Here is a 24,685-nt window from a genome sequence, read left to right on the forward strand (position 1 = left end):
TGACTGAACAAGGAGGATCTGGGACTGTTCTCTGGATTTAGTGTTTATTACTTACCTGTGCTGATCTCTGGAGGAACTTCCTCCTCCTTACACAGATCATCACCCATCATATACAGATCTTCTTTAACTTCAACTTTGACAGCAATCAAATTTTTACTCTAAAAAAAAAAGAGACAATGGTAAACCTTAAAACCCTTCTATTGTACTTCTATCCAAGAAGACCCTCTATTCCACCTACCTGATCCTCCTGAGGGATCTCCTGATGTTCCTGTGTGGAGTCCCGGTAATATAGAGGACGGGGACATCTCTCTGGTGGGTTCCCATTACTGGATCCATCTGTAGGAAACACACACACTGACTGAATACATTGTTTCTATGTCTTTATATCAGAGGATGTGTGTATCTAGGTGGATCCTCAATACAAGAAATGAAAGTCTCCTCTTACCCGGTGATGTGAGGGGCGGCCGGTTCTCCATCATGATGTCCTTGTAGAGATCCTTGTGTCCTTCTAATTACTCCCACTCCTTTATTGTTTCTATGTCTTTTGGTTACTTCAAAAAAAACCCAGCTCTTGGTATGTCAGAGCCAGTACACAGACAAAACACAGATCGAGCTGCAATAAACAAATTAGATTGAAGGAAATATTTCAAGATCATAAAGAAATTCACATGTGGGTCTCAACTGAACATTTTCTATTTTTGATCTTTTGTGATAGAACTGTATCCTGTTATCAACTCGTTCCTGTTCATAGATTAATATGAAGTATTCAGTTACTATGACTGATTATTAATAGAGAATAATAATGGGTTAAATCCACATAAAACTGGCTGCTGGGCGGGTTGGTTTTCCCACTAAGGGCTCAGAAACCTTCCTTGGTGTAGAACCGTCCTACCAAAATTCAGGTCCATTCTTCAATGGCAACCTTCCACCAGGCTAATTTGAGCTTTGCCATTTGACAGTTAGGTGCCATGTTCACACTGGGCACATATGAGCATTAGAACACTCTCACAAATTAGCCTGCAGTTTCTTGTTTGGCTGCCCTTCTCTGTACTTTCTCCAGTTCCCTAATGGTTTTTTTGTGAATTGGTGCCCAAAACTGAACTGCATATTCCAGATGAGGTATTACTAATGATTTGTACTTGCTGCAGTGCTGTTCCTGATCCCTTTCACATGTGTTTGTGCTCACCTATGGGTGTCATCTACTGTTCTCTGGTTTTTATTTCCTTTTCTTCCATCACCTCCTGGCTCGCTTCCTTGTTTGCCTGCCCATATAAGACATGCTCAGTCTAGGCCACTTTGCCTGAGCAACATCTTAGTTGTCTGAGCTCCTGTGTGTTGCTATCTCCTGTATCCCGCATTTGACTACTTGTGTACCGACCCCGGCTTCGTTCTCTGACTGTACTTGTTCTCCGCCCGTCTTGACCTCGGCTAGTCTATCAGATTTCCGTTTGTCTCCTCCCATTGTACTCTGCTCTCCACATCCTCAGCTGGGCATACCCGGGGGCCGCGACCTGGTCCCAGCTTGCTGCAAGTCCATCGCCACCATCAGGGGCTCTGGTGAAGAAGCAGGCTGGGGCTTAGTCTCCGCAACCTGGGGAACCCCAAGTTGACTAGCTACAATGGCTCACTACCACAGGCGCTGGCAAACACATCACAGAACACTGGGACTTTCCAACATGAGCCCCGCCCCTGAGGATCTACAGTGTCCTCCTCACATAGAGAACCATTTTATAAGTTTGGCCACAGACGGTGGTGTCTCCAGTGAACACAACTTTTCCAGTATGTTTTCAGCATGGTCCTTACGGCAGTGTTCACACCTATGTGTCTTTCCCCTTTTTTTTTCCACCAATCCGATCGCTTCTAACATTATAAAAAAGGCTGTTAATTAATCCTGAGGTCATATTGCTCAGAACTTTGGAGCATTCCAGATAGGCATCAAATTGGAGCGAACAAAATGAGAAATATTCCACCTGGCCAGACGTCCCGTCCAATCGGAAACTCCAGCTGCTTCCAAGCATGAGCGGCCGCTACCAGCGTTATGATCCCTAAGTGGTCAGATTAAAACTAGCAACAGAGCAGAATAGGAGACTTTGTGATTGGCTTGCGTTGTCACCTTCATTCTGATTATTATTAATTGGTGTCACATACCCACCTCCCCCAAAAAGTGTTGGTATGATACCAATCTTCCAATTCTCCTATAATATTAATAATAATAAGAAGACAGTATTACCTCCTCACTGTGCAGCCTGCTCCCAGCTATGATCAGTCGCTGGATATAAATAAAAGCTGTGAAAAGTGTTAATGCCTCATTTGGGCTACAAGAAAATGGCCGACTGGCTCCCTCCCTCCATTGAAAGTCCATTTCCTCTCCAACCAGGAAGCAGTTGGGCGACCTTGAAACGCAGAGGAACCACAGGCCGGAAGTGGGAAAGAGACGTTCTTCTATGGTGGGCTGTTCTAACAGTATCAGACGCTAGAGGGCGAATAGAGCACACTTTTACCCTTACCTAGAAGACAGAAGGCCATTTTCTTGTAGCCTTTCAATGCAGAATTATGCCTTAAAATGAATACTAATTCTTTTTTTTATCTTATAATATATTATTATTATTATTATTATTATTATTATTATTATTAATAATAATAATAATAATAATAATAATTAATGTATTTATCATAAAATAAAAAAATATTAAATCAATTACATTATTATAAAATAATGTTATTCATTCCTTAATTTAATTGAAGGTATAAAGTTCTAGAATAATCTGGAAATATGTTTTTACATGATGTTGCCATTGACCTGGTCATATTAGTTTAATGATGTCACAGGCATCCCTACCCCTTTGTTGCCATTGCTGAACCAATCAGCTGCACATATACAAAGGGGCGGGGCTGATCACAACATCATTGACCTAATAGACCCCATTACCATATTAAGTCAATATCATTGTCATTGCCAAGACCATATTAGGTCAATGATATCCCATCATTGGTGTCAGTGGGAGGAATAGTGCCCCATCATTGGTATCAGTGGGAGGAATAGTTCCCCATCACTGGTGTCAGCGGGAGGAATAGTGCCCCATCATTGGTATCAGTGAGAGGAATAGTGCCCCATCATTGGTATCAGTGGGAGGAATAGTGCCCCATCATTGGTGTCAGTGGGAGGAATAGTGCCCCATCATTGATGTCAGTGGGAGGAATAGTGTCCCATCACTGGTGTCAGTGGGATGAATAGTGCCCCATATTTGATGTCAGTGGGAGGAATAGTGCCCCATTATTGGTGGGAAGAATAGTGTCCCATCATTGGTGTCAGCGTGAGGAATAGTGCCTCATCATTGATGTCAGTGGGAGGAATAGTGCCCCATCATTGGTGTCAGTGGGAGGAACAGTGCCGCATATCTGGTGCCAGTGAGAAAATAGTGCCGCATCTCTGGTCTCAGTAGGAGGAATAGTGCCCCATCATTGATGTTAGTGGGAGGAATAGTGCCCCATCATTGGTTTTAGTGGGAGGAATGGTGTCCCATCATTGGTGTCAGTGGAAGGAATAGAGTCCCATCACTGGTGTCAGTGGGAAGAATAGTGCCCCATCATTAATGTCAGTGGGAGGAATAGTGTCCCATCATTGGTGTCAGTGGAAGGAATAGTGCCCCATCATTTATATCAGTGGGAGGAATAGTGCCCCATCATTTCTATCGGTGGAAGGAGTAGTGCCCCATTCCTGGTGTCAGTGGGATGAAAAGTGCCCCATATTTGATGTCAGTGGGAGGAATAGTGCCCCATTATTGGTGGGAAGAATAGTGTCCCATCATTGGTGTCCGCGTGAGGAATAGTGCCCCATCATTGATGTCAGTGGGAGGAATAGTGCCCCATCATTGGTGTCAGTGGGAGGAACAGTGCCGCATATCTGGTGCCAGTGAGAAAATAGTGCTGCATCTCTGGTGTCAGTGGGAGGAATAGTGCCGCATCTCTGGTCTCAGTAAGAGGAATAGTGCCCCATCATTGGTGTCAGTGGGGGGAATAGTGTTGCATCTCTGGTGTCAGTGGGAGAAACAGTGCCGCATCTCTGGTGTCAGTGGGAGGAATAGTGCCCCACCATTGGTGTCAGTGAAAGGAATAGTGCCCTATCATTGGTGTCAGTGGGGGGAACAGTGCCGCATCTGGTGTCAGTGGGAGGAATAGTGCCCTATCATCGGTGTCAATGGGGGGAATGGCCACACTCCCTCCCCAGGCTGATGGTCACACTCCCTCTCCAGACTGGTCGCAACACTTCCTCCCCAGACTGATGGCCATACTCCCTTCCCAGACTGAGTGCCACGCTCCCTCCCCAAACTGATGGCCACACTCTCTTCCCAGACTGATTGCCACACTTCCTCCCCAGGCTGATGGCCATACTCCTTTCCCAAGCTGACGGCCACACTCCTTTCCCAGACTGATGGCCACATGCCCTCCTGAGACTGATGTCCACAATCCCTCCCTAGGTTGATGGCAACACTCCCTCCCCAGGCTCATGGTCACATTCTCTCTCCAGACTTATCGCAACACTCCCTCACCAGACTGATGGCCACACTCCATCCCCAGGCTGATGGTCACATTCCCTCCTCAGGCTGATGGCCACATTCCCTCCCCAGACTGATGGTCACCATCCCTCCCCAGACTGATGGCCACCTTCCCTCCCCAGACTGATGGCTACACTCCCTCGCAAGACTGATGGCAACACTCCTTCACAAGACTGACGGCAAAGTCCCTCCCTAGGCTGATTACCACATTCCCTTCCCAGACAGATGACCACACTCCCTTCCTAGACTGATGGCCACACTCCCTTCCCAGACTGATAGTCACACTCCCTCCCCGGGCTGATGGCCACATGCCCTCCCCAGGCTGATGGCCACATGCCCTCCCCAGGCTGATGGCCACATGCCCTCCCCAGGCTGATGGCCACATGCCTTCCCGAGGCTGATGGCCACACTCCCTCCCCAAACAGATGGCCACACTCCCTCCCCAAACAGATGGCCACACTCCCTCCCCAGGCTGATGGCCACATTTCCTCCCCAGGCTGATGGCCACACTCCTTTCCCAGGCTGATGGCCACACTCCTTTCCCAGGCTGACGGCCACACTCCTTTCCCAGGCTGACGGCCACACTCCTTTCCCAGGCTGACGGCCACACTCCTTTCCCAGGCTGACGGTCACACTCCTTTCCCAGGCTGATGGCCACACGCCCTTCCAAGACTGATGGCCACACTCCCTCCCCAGGTTGATGGAAACACGCCATCCCCAGTCTGATGGTCACACTTCCTCTCCAGACTGATGGCAACACTCCCTCGCCAGACTGATGGCCACACTCCCTCGCAAGACTGATGGCAACACTCCCTCTCCAGGCTAATGGCCACACTCCCTCCTCAGACTTATAGCAACACTCCCTACCCAGGCTGATGGTCACACTCACACCTTCCCTCCCTGAACTGGTGGTCACCCTTTCACATACCTTCCACAAACTGACAGCCAGCCTCCCATATCCACTCCACCTGGCAACCACTATCTCACATCCCCTCCCCAAACTGATGACCACCACCTCTACATCCACTCCCCAGATTGACAGCCATCACATCCCCACTCACATGGCAACCACCTGTCCACATCCTCCAATGAGATGCATGCTAAGTATCTACATCCCCTCTCCAGACCAACAGCCACTCTCCCACACTCCCTGCCCACATTCCATCCCTGGAGATAAAGCCACAAGCACACATCCCCTTCTGCTGTGTTGGCTACCAGCCTCTAATTCCCTTCCCAACTGATAGCCATTAGCCAAGAACTGTCCAGTGCCTTTTCCCACCAGCATCCCTATTACCGCTGTACTGCACTTTGGGATGCTAGATGGCATTTCTATCCCACACTTACAGGATAGATCAACATGGACCACACCCCAGCACAAATGCACCTCAGCCCTGGACTGCCCACCACATCCCCAGAATAACAATCCATATAAACCACATGACAGTCATCAGTTAACATATTTCATTTTAATCAATGTACTCAATATACCATCACAAGCACACTTAATTAGCTAACCCATGCAGGTTAGTAAACATTTTATTCTTACACAGGTGAGCATTTTCTATTCTTTAGCATTTTTACCATGTTACTCTGCCCCGCCCCAATGTACCTCCCCATGCAGCTCACTATCAATGACTCGTACTTTAGAATTCTGTGTCACTAAGCTTTGTCTTCTGTCTTGCTGCCATGCCAGGCATTGTGACTAGTTTGAGCTAGAGACCATGCTGGAGCAGTGGAATGGTTCTTGATAGATATTAGGTGGTTCTGTGGGTGAATGATGGTGTTGATCTCTCTTTGGAGATATGGCCTGCTTACCTTACTGGTATGACAGAGCTGTCACTTTGGCTGAAAAAATACTTGAGTAAGGAGAGAGGCGCATCCAGAATAAGGAAACTCTTGATGAAGAAAATAATTGTTTATTGGAGGTAAAACATGTACAGATCTAGCCAATGCGTTTCGAGGAAATTGTCTCCTCCTTCTTCAGGGCTGTTGGTAACTGAGATGGGTAGGCTACATGTTGTACCTGCCTCTTGTGAAAACTGACAATGCAGAGGCTGAATTCCAACGTACCAACAGCCCTGAAGAAGGGGGAGACAATTCCTCTGAAATGTGTTGCATCCGTCTGTATGTGTTTTACGTGTTTATCAAGAGTTTCCTTATTCTGGACACCGGGTGCCCCTCTCTGTTCAAGGAGCATCCCTGCCATACCTGTATTTAGCTACAGTGTAGGAAATGCGTATTTGATCCCCTGCTGAAGTTGAATATTTGCCCACTCACAAAGAAATGATCAGTCTAAAAATCGAATGGTAGGAGTATTGTAACACTGAGAGACAGAATAGCAACAAAAAATTCAAAAGAAATGCATGTCTAACAAATCTGATAATTATAGTATGTTTACTTGTGAGCCACCAGGGTATACTAACAGAGGAGCATATATATTTTTCTAGATCGCTGGTTATTTTGCACACTCTCTACAGGTATGCATTTGATATCAATTAATTCAATAATTACCGCGCTCTAATACTAATTAAAAAAGTGCTCAGTGCTTGAAAAATAATATAAATAAATCAACAATTGATGATACCTTTAAAAAATTGTAAATACTCCTATATATGTGCCAATTAATAAATCAAATAATAATTCATGATAAAAATAATATATAAAGTCCAAAAAATCCAAAAGGTATAAATAAAAAGTCCCAAGTGCAAAAAGAAAGTGCTATAGTGTTCAAGTCAAGTCAAATCAAATCATACTCTCCTTCCAACATATGGTTTGCTTCAATCCTGCAGCTTTATAATTAGCCTGTGTGTCTGTGAGGGATGATCCCTCCTTTGATCCACTCTCTCCTTCTAATATGTGCTTCAATCCTGCAGCCTTGCAAGTAGCTTGTATGCCTGTGAGGGATGATCCCTCCTTGTTGTAACAGCCAAATGCATGCAAAGAGAAAAGAATATATGGTGCCTTATCCCAGAGACAAATTCAGATTTTAATTCACTTTCACATTACACTCAAATGTTAAAAACATCAATAGCGCTTTTTGTATAGCAAACAACTGCTGCCTGCGGTGAAGGTCTGGCCAGAGGGTGTGTACCCCACGCCGTCAGTACTCGCCGTATCAGATGTGCGGTGACGTCACTGCCCCTCCCCAACGCGTTGCACCACAGGGACTGCGTAGCTTCATCTATATTTATATTATTTTTCAAGCACTGAGCACTTTTTTAATTAGTATTAGAGCGCGGTAATTATTGAATTAAATGCATGTCTAACAAATGATGCACTGATTTGCATGTTCATGAGGGAAAAATTTGATCCCCTATCATTCAGCAGGATTTCTGGCTACCAGGTGTCTTTCATACAGGTAACAAGCTGAGATTAGAAGCAGTCTCTTAAAGGGAGTGCTGCTAATCTCATTTTGTTACCTGTATAAAAGACACCTGTCCACAGCAGCAATCAAACAATCAGATTCCAAACTCTCCACCATGGCAAAAACCAAAGAGCTGTCCAAGGATGTCAGGGGCAAGATTGTAGACCTACATAAGGCTGGACTGGGCTACCAAACTATCGCCAAGCAGCTTGGTGAGACGGTGACAACAGTTGGTGCAATCATTCACCAATGGAAGAAACACAAAACAACTGTCAGTCTCCCTAGGTCTGGTGCACCATGCAAGATCTCACCTCGTGGAGTGTCAATGATCATGAGAACAGTGAGGAATCATCCCAGAACTATACATGCGGATCTTGTCAATGATCTCCAGGCAGCTGGGACCACAGTCACCAAAAAAACAATTGGTAACACACTACGCCAACAAGGATTGAAATCCTGCAGTGCCCGCAAGGTCCCTCTGCTCAAGAAAGCACATGTCCAGGCCCATCTGAAGTTTGCCACTGAACATCTGAATGATGCAGAGGAGGACTGGTTGAAAGTGTTGTGGTCAGATGAGACATCAACTCAACTCGCCGTGTTTGGAGGAGGAATGCTGCCTATGACCCCAAGAACACCATCCCAACTGTCAAACATGGTGGTGGAAAAATTCTGCTTTGGGGGTGTTTTTCTGCTAATTGGACAGGACAATTGCACCGCATCAATGGGACGATGGACGGGGCAATGTACCATCAAATCTTGGGTTAGAACCTTCTTCCCTCAGCCAGGGCATTGAAAATGGGTCATGGATGGGTGCTCCAGCATGACAATGACCCAAAACACACGGTCAAGGCAACAAAGGAGCGGCTCAAGAAGAAGCACATTAAGGTCCTAGAGTGGCCTAGCCAGTCTCCAGACCTTAATCCGATTGAAAATCTGTGGAGGGAGCTGAAAGTTCAAGTTGCTAAACGTTAGCCACCAAACCTTAATGACTTGGAGAGGAGCTGCCAAGAGGAGTGGACCAAAAACCCTCCTGAGATGTGTGCAAACCTGGTGGCCAACTACAGGAAACGTCTGACCTCTGTGATTGCCAACAAGGGATTTGACACCAAGTACTAAGTCATGTTTTGTGAAGGGGATCAAATATTTATTTCCCTCATGAACATGCAAATCAGTGCATCATTTGTTAGACATGCATTTCTTTTGAATTTTTTGTTGCTATTCTGACTCTCAGTTTTACAATACACCTATCATTTGATTTTTAGACCGTTCATTTCTGTGTAAGTGGGCAAACATTCAAAATCAGCCGGGGAGCAAATATGCATTTCCTTCACTGTACTTACCTTTCCTGCATTTCCTAACAGCTCCTTGCTATATAAGCAGATTAAATGTAAGCTTTAGGCAAAAATCTTAGCTGTTCTACTAAGGCAAGCACTGAGTTATTGTTAGTGAGTTGAGTCGGGAGTATACACAGAAGCCAAGTAGAGTCGCATCTGGGTTCCTGTCTATCATAATGTGGCAGCACATATAGTGCCTTGAAAATGTATGACGAAATGTGGAAAATTTTGTGGGGTACGAATACTTTTTCAAGGCACTTTACTTCTAAATAGTGCTGAACATTAGAAAAAGCATATATTATTGTTGACTTCAAATCAAATGTATTTCCCGAAGGCGAGAAGCCTCTTTCATTGGGAATAAAATTCAAATCTTCAAAAATGTTAGGTGCCAGAAGTAATTTTGCAGCTGATCTGGATTCCTGGACACAGGAAGGTACACAAGCATGACTTGCTAGTAAGATGTCTATTGCCCATTGATGAAGGGAATTTTGAGGCAAAAGCCTTTTCAATCCCTACATGGAGAGCTTCTCCTTGGCTGAGAACACCAAGCAAGCCTCTATCCCATGTGGATCCTCTGATGTTTGACGACAGTTGACTTGCTCCTATAGCACTTCCCGCAGTGGGGACATGAGTACGGCTTCAGGCCAGAGTGAGTTTTCTGGTGGGTCACCAGATCGGCCTTCCTCAAAAATCTTTTCCCGCATTCCAAACAAGAAAACGGTTTCTCGCCCGAGTGGATCACCTGGTGGTGGTTAAGGTTTGACTTCTGGTGGAAGCGTTTGCCGCACTCTGAGCACGAGTAAGGCTTCTCCCCCGTGTGCAGTCTATAATGAATGATGAGATGTGCATTTGAGGGAAAACCTTTCCCGCACTGGGGACAGGTATACGGTTTTGTCCCGGTGTTAGTCCTTATGTGTTCCGTTAGACGTGTCTTGGGGGTAAAGCACTTCCCACATTCGGAACATGAATATAGCGTGTCCCCCGTATTTACATTAACCCCAGCTCTCTGGCTAAAACATCCTCCGCATTCGGGACATGGCAGTGTTTCACCCCTGTTTCCACCCAAATGATGAGCGACTGGGTGAGGGTCATCCAAGAAGCAACCCCCCTGAATAGAGGGACCAGACGACAAGTGGAGGTGGAGGTTTGAGGCAATGGGGCTTTCTCCTGCAGAATCAGATGTAAGGTCATCCTCATCGATTTTGGCATCTGGAGAGGGCAGGGGCTGCACTCTTTTGTTTTTCCTTTTGTGTTGTGTAGCTGGAGAAAATAAAAAAAAAGAGGAAATAGCAATAGCTATTTTCAGGACCGGGAGATTCGCCCTCTCTATTTGTCCTGGTGACCACTGTCAAGGGATGGCAACATGTTAAAGCTGATGAGGAGATGACGGGAAGGTCTACTAAAAAGGACACCTGTTTTGGTGAGAACTGTCTAGGAATGGATTTTTACCCATTTTGAGAGAATTCCTCTCACTTTCTGTTGTATCTTCTGGGACAGTAAGTGAAAAAGCTCCCCAATGGGACAGAGTGAGCAAAAAAAATATTTTTTTTACTAATTCTTAGTGATGCACCAATATACCAGTCGTCGAAAATGATCAGCCAAAAATAGGGTTATTGTCGTTTTGCCGATAGAAAAAAAAAGGTGGCGATAATGATAATTGACGTTAATGCAAAATCACATCCCATTGACTTCAATGAAAATATGCCCCCTACTGACTTCAATGCAAAATCGTGTCTCATTGACTTCAAAGCAAAAACGAACACCATTGACTTCAACGCAAAATCACATCCCATTGACTTCAACGAAAAAATGCCCCATACTGACTTCAATGCAAAATCGCATCCCATTGACTTCAATGAAAAATTGTATCCCACTGACTTCAATGCAAAAATGCCCCCTATTGAATTCAACGCAAAATCACATCCCATTGACTGCAATGCAAAACCGCCCCTATCGACTTCAATGCAAAATCGCAGCCTATTGACTTCAATGTAAAACTGCGTCCCATTGACTTCAATGCAAAAACGCCCCCCTACTGACTTCAATGCAAAAACGCCTCTATTTAAGTTTTTAAATTTTATATATATTTCATTTTATTTTCTGTCCAATTTTTGTGTGTTACTTGCAATAAAAGTTATTTTAAGTTACTGGATTGTATTTTTTTAAAGTCATATTCATTTAAATTCAATTTATTAAATAAAAAGCTAAAATATAATACAATTATATACTATATATAAAAAATATATATTTTTAAAAAACTGTCCATTTCGGTTTCGGTTTTTGGCCAAGTGCATCCTGAATTTTTGGTTTCGGTCCAGAATTTTAATTTTGGTGCACCACTACTGATTCTGGGACAGGGGTCTTTAAACTATGGCATGTGGGTCCTATCTGGCCCAGTACAAGATTGTATCTGGCCTGCTCCGGCTGTCTATGATAGTAGTCTAGCAGTGGAGTGTGTTTCGTAATATGGAGACTGGAGCATCCACTCCCAGCCAGCCATGACCCTCCTCAAGTCCCCCGATGGGCACTCCTCTATGTAAGAAGGGACTCAGATGGGCATGCCTGGATCTAAGGGTGGACACTGTTGGGCACTCCTGGATCTAAGGGTGGACACTGTTGGGCACTCCTGGATCCAAGGGTGGACACTGTTGGGCACTCCTGGATTTAAGGGTGGACCAGGGGTGGACTGACAACTCATGGGGCCCCCGGGCAGTAGGGGATCATGGGGCCCCTGTGTCCTTGCCCAAACTCAAAAAAGCCTATGAAAAAGGTATCAGGGGCATCTCATGGGGCCCCCTACTGACCCCGGGCCCTCGGGCAGTGCCCGAGTTTCCAAATGGTCAGTCCACCCCTGGGGTGGACACTATTGGGCACTCCTGGATCTAAGCGTGGACACTATTGGCCACTCCTGGATCTAAGGGTGGACACTGTTGGGCACTCCTGGATCTAAGGGTGGACACTATTGCACACTCCTGGATCTAAGGATGGACACAACTGGGCACTCCTGGATCTAAGGGTGGACACTGTTGGGCACTCCTGGATCTAAGGGTGGACACTGTTAGGCACTCCTGGATCTAAAGGTGGACATTATTGGGCACTCCTGGATCTTAGGGTGGACACTGTTGGGCACTGGTGGACTCTATTGAATTTAAAGGGGATCTGTCTGAAAGGCACTCCTGGATCTAAGAGGGGACTTTTTAAAAAACTAAGGAAACAGGTGAACTCCTCAAAGTCTGATGTCTCCTAACTCCTCTACTGGGCACATGCTTTCTCCCCATTACTGTCTACTGACAGAGGAGGGGGAAGAAGAAGAGATTGTTGTAGTGACTGAACCAGGATGATCTGGGACTCTTCTCTGGATTTAGTGTTTATTACTCACCTGTGCTGATCTCTGGATGAATTTCTACCTCCTTACATGGATCATCACCCATCACATATGGATCTTCTGCTTCCATTTTCACATCACCTTTAATCACATTTCCATCCTAAGTAAGACACAAACTACCATAAAAAAACACCTCCCACAACCAGTCAAAATTCATAATTTTGCTGATATTAGTTGAAAGGCCAGTCCAACTAAAACTGGAAGTACTGAATTACCTAACAGTAGAGTAGGCTGACTATTCTTTTCACCAAAAGGGTAACTGATGCTTGGCCATCGTCCTTCTCTGGTCTTAAAAGATTATTCCATAAATGCCTGAGACAGTGGTGGTTTAAAATGCTCACTGGCCTTTTAAGTCAGTCAAGATCTCCTTTCAGGAGATTTCTTGGGTAGAGTTAATGACTGTTCCCAACAGCAGTCTGTGCAAATCCAAAGCAAAGGACTCCTGTTTCTCATACACTGACACCATTTAAGAGAGACACCACTGCTATGGGCATGGCATGTGAGTGGAGTTGAGACTGTGGGAGAACATATCTCGAAATATACATATTATTGGAGGCCTGACCATTTTAGGTCTCACAGTAAGTCTTTTGCAAGGGAAATTTAAGGTCCCACCTCAGTCAACCTTTTATGGAAGTCATTCCATACTTTTTTTGATTTTTGTGTGATGATAGCCTCCAGTGGTGCTGGCAAGGAGGCCTAATTGGAGCAATCTTGGGTTTTGCACCTACATATTACATCTGAGATGTCAAGAGTAGTTGCCATCAAGTAGGTCATCAAGAATGAGATAAAATGTCTAAATATTAAAGGGAAATGGGACTGAAACAGTTCCTAGATGTGTCCAGTTATATCTACACAAAACCAATACATTATTCAATTTAATGTTTATGAGCACTAATATTACCCTTACTGGATAATACTGAAGGATCCTGTGATGTTCCTGTGTGGAATCCCAAGAATAAAGAGGATGGGGACATCTCTCTGGTGTTTTTCTGTTACTAGATACATCTGGAAGAACTTTCTCCTCCTTACACTGCACATCAGTCCTCAAATACGTCTCTTCTCTCTCTGTGACTTCAACTTTAACATTAATCAGATGCTCAACCTAAGAAAAACAAAACCATTCTATTATCCGGGTCCCTTAGACCTTTGGATATGCCATGATAGGTTTGCAAAAACTTCATAAGACCTGATCCTCATATGGGACCTTGAGATGTTCCTGTGTGGAGTCCCGGGAATACATAGGACGGGGAGATCTCTCTGGAGTATTTCTATTACTGGATCCATCTGTAGGAAACAAACACACTGGCTGAATACATTGTTTCTATCAGAGGATATTTCTATCAGGTCGATCCTCAATACTATTCTCTCCTTAACAAGAAATGAAAGTCTCCTCTTACCCGGAGATGTGAGGGTCGGCCGGTTTTCCATCATGACGTCCTTGTAGAGATCCTTGTGTCCTTCTAAATACTCCCACTCCTCCATGGAAAAGGAGACAGTGACATCCTGACACCTTATAGGAACCTGACACACACAATGATACAGTCACCATCCAGACACATCCCTTGTCTGTTGCTGGACAATGTCCCAGAATCCCCAGCACCGCTCACCTCTCCTGTCAGCAGCTCAATGATCTTGTTGGTGACCTCTTGGATCTTTTGGTCATTGCTAATTTCAGGTGTCAAAGCGGGACGTGGAGATTTTGAGAAGGGGCTCTGTGTAGTCCTCAAGTTGGGTGCGATGAAGCCATTAGACAGCTTGAAAGCTATATAATTCTATATATAAAGAAAACAAATCAGCTTAAAATTGTCCAACCCAGGAGCTAGAGTACACCTGAGCACCTTGAACATGTGCCTCAGGTTTTTTGCCCAGTGGCGCCAGATGGACCTGACCAATGGTGCCTACATGGTTGTGGTGCAATGTCATTAACTAGAGAACTGGGGGTCACGAGGTAGACCTGCAGGACCTGTGCTGTTCTGCTCAGGAAAATGACCATTAAATGTAGTTACATAGTTAGTTTGGCTGAAAAAAGACAACATCAATGATTTGCTTTACGTAGCTCCTACTGGACACTTACACAATGCACTCAGCACTAACTACTAATTATCAGCAGTACTATAATTCTCCCAAAATATATTGGCTATACATCCCAATGAGGAAAAAAATACATTTGAGATCAGAATGCTCCTCGCCTCATTAGGTCTGTGTTTGATTAATAGAGATGAGTGATGTCATGTGACCTCCCAGAATCCTCCTCACCTCTCCAGTCAGGTCTGTGTTTTATTAATAAAGATGAGAGTGATGTCATGTGACCTCCCCGAATCCTCCTCACCTCTTCGGTCAGGTCTGTGTTTTATTAATAGAGATGAGTGATGTCATGTGACCTCCCAGAATCCTCCTCACCTCTCCGGTCAGGTCTGTGTTTTATTAATAGAGATAAGAGTGATGTCATGTGATCTCCCAGAATCCTCCTCACCTCTCCGGTCAGGTCTGTGTTTTATTAATAGAGATAAGAGTGATGTCATGTGACCTCCCAGAATCCTACTCACCTCTCCGGTCAGCAGGTAGATGATCTCCAGGGTGAGGTCTAATATCCTCTCTGTCATGTGGCTTCGCTCCTCCTCCATCCTCTTTCAGCACCTTTCCTCGTATACGTAGTCACTTTCACTAAGGCTGCTTTGGCAGTATCAGCTGATACAAAATCTGGACACAGAAGAATTAATGAACATGATAAATGTAGTTCTTGCTAAAAGTAGGTGACGAAACACCCAGATTTCACCATTAGGCCCTGCCCCTGAGGAGCTTACAACCTAATGCCCCAGTCACATAACTCTAAACAAACTGAAAGGAACATGATCAAACCGTCAGCTTCTTTTTTTGGATTATGTTAGGAAGCGGTGCATAGAAAGTGTTGCCTTCATAAAAACTCAATCCAGACTTCCAGTTCTGCATTTCATCGATAGGACTGGGGCTGGTACAGTGTGGGCTCCTCAGGGGCGGGGACTGAGACTATCTGCTGCACTCTGTGTAGCCGCAGAGTGCTACAGTGACCAAAATAATAATCGAGGGCCACAACATGTTTCCTGGACAAGCTTAAAAGTGTATTGCATAGGGTGCAGCCCCCAGGGAGGTACGCAGTACTGGTCAAAGAGATCTGCCACCTCCAGCTGAACTCATTGGTCTTCACTCAGAGCAGCGCAGTGCGCCACAACGCCCAACTGAGATAGTTGACCATGACGTAACCTTCTCTCTCAAATACAACCACCTCCCTTAGTTGACCACCTAATTGAAATATGACCCAAAATGACCAATAACCTACCACCTCCTCCTCCTCTGTCTCCAGCTGCAGCATAAAAGCAGAGTGGAAGTAAGTGAAAGAGGGTTCTGCCTCAGGGGGCTACAACAAAATGGCCGCTGCCTTCCCCAATAACAAAACCTGACTGGTTTCAGTCGCTCTTAAAAATTCCAGGACAGAACAAAACAATGGCTACACTGTGGACAACCACATTCGCATTTCGTCAAATAAACAGCAAACAGTTACAAATCTTATAGCCAGCTTGTAGAAAAGGCTTCAAGAAAATGGCCGCCGTCGCCCATCACCGAGGACCTTAGCTTCCTTTAGCGCTTTCACACACCATGGAGTTTTTTTTTCTTCTTTCTGCAGACAAATTGCAAGTCAGAGTGTGAAATTAAATCCCGCCCATCCAAAAATAAGAAGTGCGGCTTTATTTTCTTTTTTCCGCCCGTGAGCGTTGCCAGGAAGTAACTTGGCAACTGTGGAACGCATACCCCGGAAGTCCATTAGCCACAGACCGGAAGTTGTTTTTTCTTTTCATTCTCCTATGTTGGCAGAATGGTGAGGATGGATAGCTGTTAATAATTTTGGTTTGTCAGGTATAATGTACACAGTGAGCCTGCACTGATATCTTCTCCACACTGTGGGGGAGGGGGGTATTTAGAGGGGTCCAAGGTTTTGAATTGTATGAATACAGTTTTATTATATTTTTTTTAGGGTTACCAGGGGGTGATCCCATCACCAAAGGGTTGCCACGGAGCCTGAAAACAACAAGGAGATCTGGAAAAAGTGGAGCGTCGGATAAGAAACTAGCAGGCCAGCTTTATTAGGTGTAACGTGATGGTAGAGATTCTTCTGCGTGCCTTCCTCTTCGTTTACGGTTGATTCCTTCCCCAACCAACGCCATAGGCCCTGGCCAGGGGCACCATCATGAGCCTGTACCTTTCCTCGGATACCCTGGCTAATAAATGTCATTCTGAACTCTAGGCTTGATCTGTATTGCATAGTTACATTGGTTCAGCTTGGCACATTATAAGTGTGCCTATCTCATACCAGAGGGGCCGCTGGGGAAGCTGATACTCACTGTAGTAGTGGGTGCTACTACAGTGATCGTCACTATGTTCCAGGTCCTGTGCCAAGTGGCTACTACACTGCACACTGACTACAGGGGGGGGGGGGGGGGGGTCACTTACTCAGCACTACCACCGTTCGCAGAATGCCTTGTATTTTTTTCAATGACTACAAGCCACCCACTGATTGGACAAGGTGGAGAGGAGGGGTGCTGATGTCATGATCTGCATCTTGCCCAATCAGAGAACACCTTGTATTCATTGAAAAAATACAAGGTGTTCTGCAAGTGGCGGAAGTACCAAACAAATAACCCCAGGGTCAGTATGTAGTGGGTCAGCCCCTCAGCAGAGGATGTGGGGGATTGTGGCCATCACTGAAGTAGCATAGACTACTACTATAGTGATTGTCAGCTTCCACAGCTGTCCATCAGGTATGAGATACTTATGTTTACTTACATTGTGCCAAGCTGGGCCAATGTAACTATGCAATATGGATCACACCTGGAGTTCAGCTTTAGGTGAACATATACAAACACTCTCTGCAAACTCCCCCCCACATTAAAAAAGAAGCCATCAATATTTTGGAACAAGTGTGAAGAATGTTCTGGACCTACATCTGCTCCTCAAACCCAACTTCCAAACTAGTTTGGATTCCCCCTTTAAATCATCACTGTTTCAGTTTTGCAAAGCAGCCGTTATCTAGTGTATTAGTCATCCTGTTATTTTTGTATCAGAACTGCTGTGAACCTAAATTTTCTTTATTTTCCATTGTAGATGTCATTATGGTCAGTCCTTTCCACAAGGAGCAAAGTCCTTTCCCAGATCCAGTCCTGAGGATGGACAAAGAGAGGATATTAAACCTTACCCTGGAGATCATCTACCTACTGACCGGAGAGGTGAGGATTCTGGGAGATCACATGACATCACTCTTATCTCTATTAATAAAACACAGACCTGACCAGAGAGGTGAGGAGGATTCTGGGAGATCACATGACATCACCTTTATCTCTATTAATAAAACACAGACCTGACTGGAGAGGTGAGGATTCTGGGAGGTCACATGACATCACTCTTATCTCTGTTAATAAAACACAGACCTGACTGGAGAGGTGAGGAGGATTCTGGGAGATCACATAACGTTACTCTTATCTCTATTAATAAAACACAGACCTGACCGGAGAGGTGAGGAGGATTCTGGGAGGTCACAGCATAACTCTACTCTTTATTAATAAATAACAGACCTGACCGGAGAGGTGAGGAGGATTCTGGGAGAGCACGACATCACTCTTGCCTCTGTTGATAAAATACAGAGATGACTGGAGAGATGAGGAGGACATGAAGGAACGTTGTAGCATATCTTGTTTTAACGTTTGCATACATTCTTTTTTAGTATTATGGACCTTTGAAAAAGTCTGGTGGTCATGTGACACTCAGCAGCCATTCCGTTGTGTCCAGGGCATGGAGTAGGAGCCAGAGCCCCATCGTGGAGCCTCCACCATTTTCCCCCATACCTGGGAGAAGTGACATGAAGATTCTAGAAGTCACCCAGAAGATCATTGAGCTGCTGACGGGAGAGGTGAGCGGTGCCGGGAATTCTGGGACATTCTCCAGTAACAGAGAAGGGATGTGTCTGGATGGTGACTGTATCATTGTGTGTGTCAGGTTCCTATAAGGTGTCAGGATGTCACTGTCTATTTCTCCATGGAGGAGTGGGAGTATATAGAAGGACACAAGGATCTCTACAAGGACGTCATGATGGAGAACCGGCCTCCCCTCACATCACAGGGTAAGAGGAGACTTTCATTTCTTGTATTGAGGATCCACCTAGATACACACATCCTCTGATATAAAGACATAGAAACAATGGATTCTGTCAGTGTGTGTGTGTTCCCTACAGATGGATCCAGGAACAGAAATCCCCCAGAGAGATGTCCCCATCCTCTGTATTCCCGGCATTCCTTACAGGAACATTATGAGGTCCTCCAGGATTATCAGGTTTGGGAAATTGAGGACGTTAATAAATTGTTGCACGTTTTTTGGAGAATGCTTCTAAACTAACACTCATCTTCCTGCATCCATATTCTAAACATGTTTTCTTGCTAGGATGAAGATCTGATTGTTATTAAAGTAGAAGATGAAGAACAGATGTCTATGATGGGTGATGATCCGTGTAAGGAGGAGGAAGATCCTCCAGGGATCAACACAAGTGAGTGCTAAACACTAAATCCAGAGAAGAGTCCCAGATCCTAGTTGTTCAGTCACTACAACAATATGTTCTTCTTCCCCCTCCTCTGTCAGGAGTACAGTACAGTAATGAGGTGACAGTATGTGCCCAGTGAGGGGGTCAGGAGACATCACCCTCTATTCGACTCCGGCTCTCCTCTTCAGACTCTTTTGCATTCCTTTGGATAATGGTTTACTCTGGGTTTTAAACCAAAATTACAGATTGTACAAATCTTGAAAAAAAAAGACTGATAAAGAATTGTCAACTTAGGAGGTCCTCGAATATATACAGTTGCAAGAAAAAGTATGTGAACCCCTTGGGATTACGTGGAGTTTTGCATGAATTGGGCATAAAATGTGCTCTGAACGTCATCTAAGTCACAACAATAGAAGAACACAGTCTGCTGAACATAATACTACACAAACATTAGATGTTGCCATGGTTTAATTTCACATAACATGTAAACATTCACAGTGCAGGGAGGAAAAAGTATATGAACCTTTGGACTTAATAACTGGTTGACCCTCCTTTGGCAGCAATAACCTCAACCAAACGTTTCCTGTAGTTGCAGATCAGACCTGCACAACGATCTGGAGTAATTTTGGACCACTCCTCTTGACAAAACTGTTTCAGTGTAGCAATATTCTTGGGATGTCTGGTGTGAATCACTCTCTTAATGTCATGCCACAGCATTTCAATCGGGTTGAGGTCAGGACTCTGACTGGGCCACTCCAGAAGGCGTATTCTGTGCTGTTGCAGCCATTGTTTTGTTGAATTACTTGTATGCTTTGGGTCATTGTCCTGTTGCATCACCCATCCTCTGCGGAGCTTCAGTTGGTGGACAGATGGTCGTACGTTTTCCTGCAAAATGTCTTGATAAACTCCTAAATTAATTTTCCCATCAATGACAACAATCCGTCCAGGCCCTGAGGCAGCAAAGCAGCCCCACACCATGATGCTCCCTCCGCCATGTTTTACAGTGGGGATGAGGTTTTGATGTTGGTGTGCTGTGCCTTTTTTTCTCCACACATAGTGTTGTGTGTTCTTCCCAAACAACTCAATCTTGGTTTCATCTGTCCACAGTATATTTTGCCAGTAGTGCTGTGGAACATCCAGGTGCTCTTTTGCAAACTTCAAACGTGCTGCAATATTCTTTTTGGACAGCAATGGCTTCCTCCGTGGTGTCCTCCCATGTACTCCATTCTTGTTTAATGTTTTCCTTATTGTAGATGTGTCAACAAAAATGTTAGCATGTGCCAGAGATTTCTGTAGGTCTTTAGCTGACACTCTGGGATTCTTCTTTACCTCATGCAGCATTCTGCGCTGTGCTCTTGCAGTCATTTTTACAGGACGACCACGCCTAGGGAGAGTAGCAACAGTGCTAAACTTTCTCCATTTGTAGACAGTCTGTCTTACCGTGGACACATGAACAGCAAGGCTTTTGGAGATACTTTTGTAACCCTTTCCAGCTTCATGCAAGTCAACAATTCTTGATCGTAGGTCTTCTGAGAGCTCTTTTCTGCGAGGCATGGTTCACATCAGATAGTGCTTCTTGAAACCAGTAAACCCAAAACAGGTGTGTGTTTTTTAAGGGCAGGACAGCTGTCAGCAACACATCCAATATCATCACACTGATTGGAGTCAAGGTTAGCTCACTCCTGGCTCCAATTAGCTCTGGGAGAAATCATTAAGCTAGGGCCTCACATACTTTTTCCTCCCTGCACTGTGAATGTTTACATGTTATGTGCAATTAAACCATGGCAACATCTAATGTTTGTGTAGTATTATGTTCAGCAGACTGTGTTCTTCTATTGTTGTGACTTAGATGACGTTCAGAGCACATTTTATGCCCAATTCATGCAAAACTCCACATAATCCCAAGGGGTTCACATACTTTTTCTTGCAACTGTACATATTTTTTGGGGTTGGTTCAGCTTGTAGCGCCGCTCAAAGCGGGAGAACTTAAAGCGGAGCTGCACCCAAAATGGGAAGTTCCACTTTAAGCCTTTGTTCCCCACTCCCCATTAAGGATTGGCACCTTGGGGGAGCTGGGTACCCAAATCTGACAGGTACCCGCTCCTACTTCTGCTGCGATTGCCTAGGCGATCAGAAGCGGAAGTTGTCCTTCTCCGTCCCTCCCTCCTCAAAGTATTCTGGGACACGTGACAGGTCCCAGAAGACTACAGGGCTATTCACAAAAGTGCAGCTCTTCTCGCAAGTTGTCACAGCCAGGTGCCCACACTAAAGATGCCGGCACCAGGGAGAGAAGACGGCCGGTGAAACCAGCGGTGGTGAGGACACCGCTGGATCGAGGGACAGGTAAGTGGCTGTATTTTAAAAGTCAGCAGCTACAGTTTTTGTAGCTGATGACTTTTATTTATTTATTTTTTTAGGTGGAACTCCGCTTTAAGATAACCCTGCCAGTAGCAGAAAGTGGGAGCTGGAGTCCTTCCATTGATTCAAGAACAATGGAAGTAGAGAAAGGCAGATGCCGCATCATCCATCCCCAGTAAGAGTTGCGGTGTTGGCCTCAGCTGCTGCTCCAGCCACGCCCCCTGACATGTTTCACCCCGCCCCCCAGGGGGGTGGTATGTGACTAAGCTCCCGGTTGGTGGGGTAAAACATGTCAGGGGGCGTGGCTGGACACTGCTACTCTTACTGGTGAAGGTTGATGCAATGTCCATCCTTTTCTATTTTTTGGGGCTATTTTGTATTTATTGGAGAGCAGAAGGCTCTCCCTTAAGATTTGCCTGTTTGGCAACCTTACTCTACCAACCCATCTCTTGCTTTCTTGCTTCATCTAGATATACATCACAAAGGAAATAACACAGAGGGACATCCCATTACCTGTCCAGATGGTGGAACTAGTCCAGCAGAAAATCCTGGTATTCCAACTCTGCATGCGGTTCTTCATGGTACAGATCTGTCTTATGACCCCTCTACGCACGGTGTGTCTTTTACTGAACGATGCCATCCTATCGGCCACCACATCACCCAGACCGTTGGCTCCACATTCCCATATCCTGCTTATGATAAATGTTTTTCCTCGGGTGTAAAGCTTATTTCCCATCAGACAACTCAAACAGGAGAGCACCCTTACTCCTGTTCCGAATGCGGGAAGGTTTTTGTTCAGAAGTCCCATCTTGTCACCCACCAACGGATCCACACAGGGGAGAAGCCCTATTCGTGCCCTCTCTGTGGAAAATGTTTCACTGACAAGGCAAACCTTTTACAGCACGAGAGGATCCACTCTGGTGACCATCCATTTTCCTGTTCTCAGTGCGGGAAGTCGTTTAAGCAGAAGGCCCATCTGGCTATCCACCAAAGGACTCATACAGGGGAGAAGCCCTATTCTTGCTCCCTGTGCGGGAGATGCTTTACTCAGAAGTCTGATGTGGTAAAGCACCAGAGGGTTCACACAGGGGAAAAGCCGTATTCGTGCTCTGAGTGCGGGAAGTGTTTCACTGAAAAGTCGGCCCTGGTGAGACACGAGAGGGTCCACACAGGGGAAAAGCCGTATTTGTGTCCTCAGTGTGGAAAAGGCTTCGCCTATAAGTCGGTCCTGGTCAAGCACCAACGGAACCACACAGGGGAAATGCCTTATTCATGTGCAGAGTGTGGGAAATGCTTTAAGCAGAAGTCCAACCTTGTCACCCACCAGAGAACTCACACTGGAGAGAAACCCTTTTCCTGCTCCGAATGCGGCAAGTGCTTTTCCAGGAAACTATATTTGGTTTCTCATCAGCAGCTTCACAGGTGAAGTCTGGCTTTTTCGGTACTACAACCCTGCTTAGGATCAGCGTTTCTTTGATCGTTAGAGGTCAAAGGACACCTGTCATAATGCCACACCTTTGTGAAAAGGCTGTGATGGAAGCAGTAATGCTCCCAGGCAAGGAGGTCCAGCCATTTGAAGTCAACCTAATGTGTTTCATGTCCGTATGTTGTGACTTTAAAGGTCTTTTTGTAGCTTGAGTAAAGAAGAAAAAAATCGACAAGGTAGAAGATACCAAACCTTCAAGGTTGTCCCTTCCTGTGCATTGCATTAATGCACTTATCTGTACAATCTGAGCTAGGCCGCACTCTTATCTGCTTCCTTCAGCCATTCTACTGGTCCTTTAATTAGCTAGGTGGCATGCAAGGGGTGGGGCCAAGCTTGACTTTTTACAGAAAAAGTCAAGATCAGCACATAACTTCAGCTGTCTTTATCTCTAGCTCTACACATGTTTGACATGCTGTGTTCATTGAGGGTCACCTCGGTGTAATAAATCTTTTTTTATTATGGACTCATTTTGAATTTTCTAGAATTGCGACAGATCTACATTGAGTGTTTGGAAGAGAGAGAGAGATGAGGCGATTTATAGGTATTCAAAAGGGGGTCAAGCTGAGATGAAAGGGTTTGTCCACCCAAAGCCAGTAATTTGATTTTCTAGTAGACTCCAGAGAGTTTAAGGGAATCACGCATACGGACTACAGAACCATTACCGACTTTGAAGAACCAGTTTAAATCCACCAGTTCCTGGGCTGTTGTCTTTTGGTGCGACCAAGTCATCAAGCTGGAACAAGGAGCAAACGTTTCTGAGATCTTTCTTTGTCAAGTGTTTTCCTATTCCTTGTTTGTCTTTGGGAATCCAACAGCAACATCTGAGTTCTAGAGACCGGTCAGCGATGTGTCATTGAAGATGGTAGGAGGCGAGGGAATTGGCCATCTATTCCAATAACACCAACCCTGAAGCACAACTGTTTTTTGTATCTTTTTCAAGTGATGCTCAAAAGCTCAGTCCACTCCAACACTACTAGTTCTTGACTAGGCACACTTGCTGCAGCCACATCAAGGGGTTCTCGCCATCGCTGCTGGAGTTCTATATATATATATATATATATATATATATATATATATATATATATATATATATATGAGTGCAACAGGAAATAAATGAGGGTGGAGGAACAGAAGCAGGAGCTATGGCACGTAGGTTTCATCGAGGACTGAAAAATATAGGCGCTGTGGAAAATGCTCTCAGTCAAGCACCTTAATGAAGGTGCATCTTTATTGGGTGAGACAAAGTAGCAAATATAATAAAATTTGACCAGCCTGTAGTGAACATTGTGACTCCAACGGACGGCCCGTCTGCTCTGAAGGGAGCTGAGATTGGAGAACGCTCCTGTCGGCTTCAAATCACGTGGTGTCAGCTTACCGGCATCCCGGGTGGTGTCACCATGGCAAGCGAAGGCAGTGTCCGGCGTTTGCTTCAGCTGGGAGCGTGTGTAGGGTTACCAAGATGACATGTTTCACACAGTTGCGCTTTATCAAGTCTCGAAGAAACAGAAAACCCCTTTAGGGAACCTGGCCTACCCAAACACCCATGCTTATATACCATTTGGTGATTTCGATCAAATTAATATTTTTCAGCACACTTACCAGCCAGCTTAAAAAAAAACCCAAATTGACCCTGTCTAACA

The 24,685-nt window shown here is 45.1% G+C and overlaps 2 protein-coding genes across 4 annotated transcripts in view; one reads left to right on the forward strand and one right to left on the reverse strand.

Annotated features, from left to right (window-relative positions):
• LOC149466215 (uncharacterized) overlaps positions 1-15,922 on the reverse strand; it is a 475,763-nt gene extending 459,841 nt beyond the window's left edge. The window contains exons 1-5 of the mRNA XM_089672715.1: positions 15,186-15,922; positions 14,247-14,411; positions 14,037-14,160; positions 239-336; positions 56-158 (exon numbers count right to left, since the gene is read on the reverse strand). Coding sequence (XP_089528841.1) covers positions 56-158; positions 239-336; positions 14,037-14,160; positions 14,247-14,411; positions 15,186-15,263 — 568 coding nt within the window. The 5' untranslated portion in view covers positions 15,264-15,922. The remainder of the gene's footprint in view (positions 1-55; positions 159-238; positions 337-14,036; positions 14,161-14,246; positions 14,412-15,185) is intronic.
• Positions 15,923-16,409: 487 nt separating this feature from the next.
• LOC149466229 (uncharacterized) lies at positions 16,410-23,508 on the forward strand. 3 transcript variants are annotated; one of them, XM_089672662.1, is made up of 8 exons: positions 16,410-16,492; positions 16,649-16,774; positions 17,776-17,897; positions 18,392-18,577; positions 18,664-18,787; positions 18,899-18,996; positions 19,105-19,207; positions 22,030-23,508. In XM_089672662.1, exons 3-8 carry the CDS (start codon positions 17,784-17,786, stop codon positions 22,983-22,985), a joined length of 1,581 nt encoding a protein of 526 aa, XP_089528788.1. In that variant the 5' UTR covers positions 16,410-16,492; positions 16,649-16,774; positions 17,776-17,783; the 3' UTR covers positions 22,986-23,508. The 3 variants fall into 3 exon arrangements, with proteins under 3 accessions (XP_089528788.1, XP_089528787.1, XP_089528789.1); XM_089672661.1 differs by having other exon boundaries at positions 16,464-16,530; XM_089672663.1 differs by having other exon boundaries at positions 16,464-16,530; positions 16,649-16,763.
• Positions 23,509-24,685: the final 1,177 nt, after the last annotated feature.

The sequence above is a fragment of the Staurois parvus genome, unplaced genomic scaffold (genome assembly GCF_062004578.1).
Source record: "Staurois parvus isolate SC_StPar_1 unplaced genomic scaffold, SC_StPar_1.0 ptg000132l, whole genome shotgun sequence".
In the NCBI taxonomy this organism is placed as follows: domain Eukaryota; kingdom Metazoa; phylum Chordata; class Amphibia; order Anura; family Ranidae; genus Staurois; species Staurois parvus.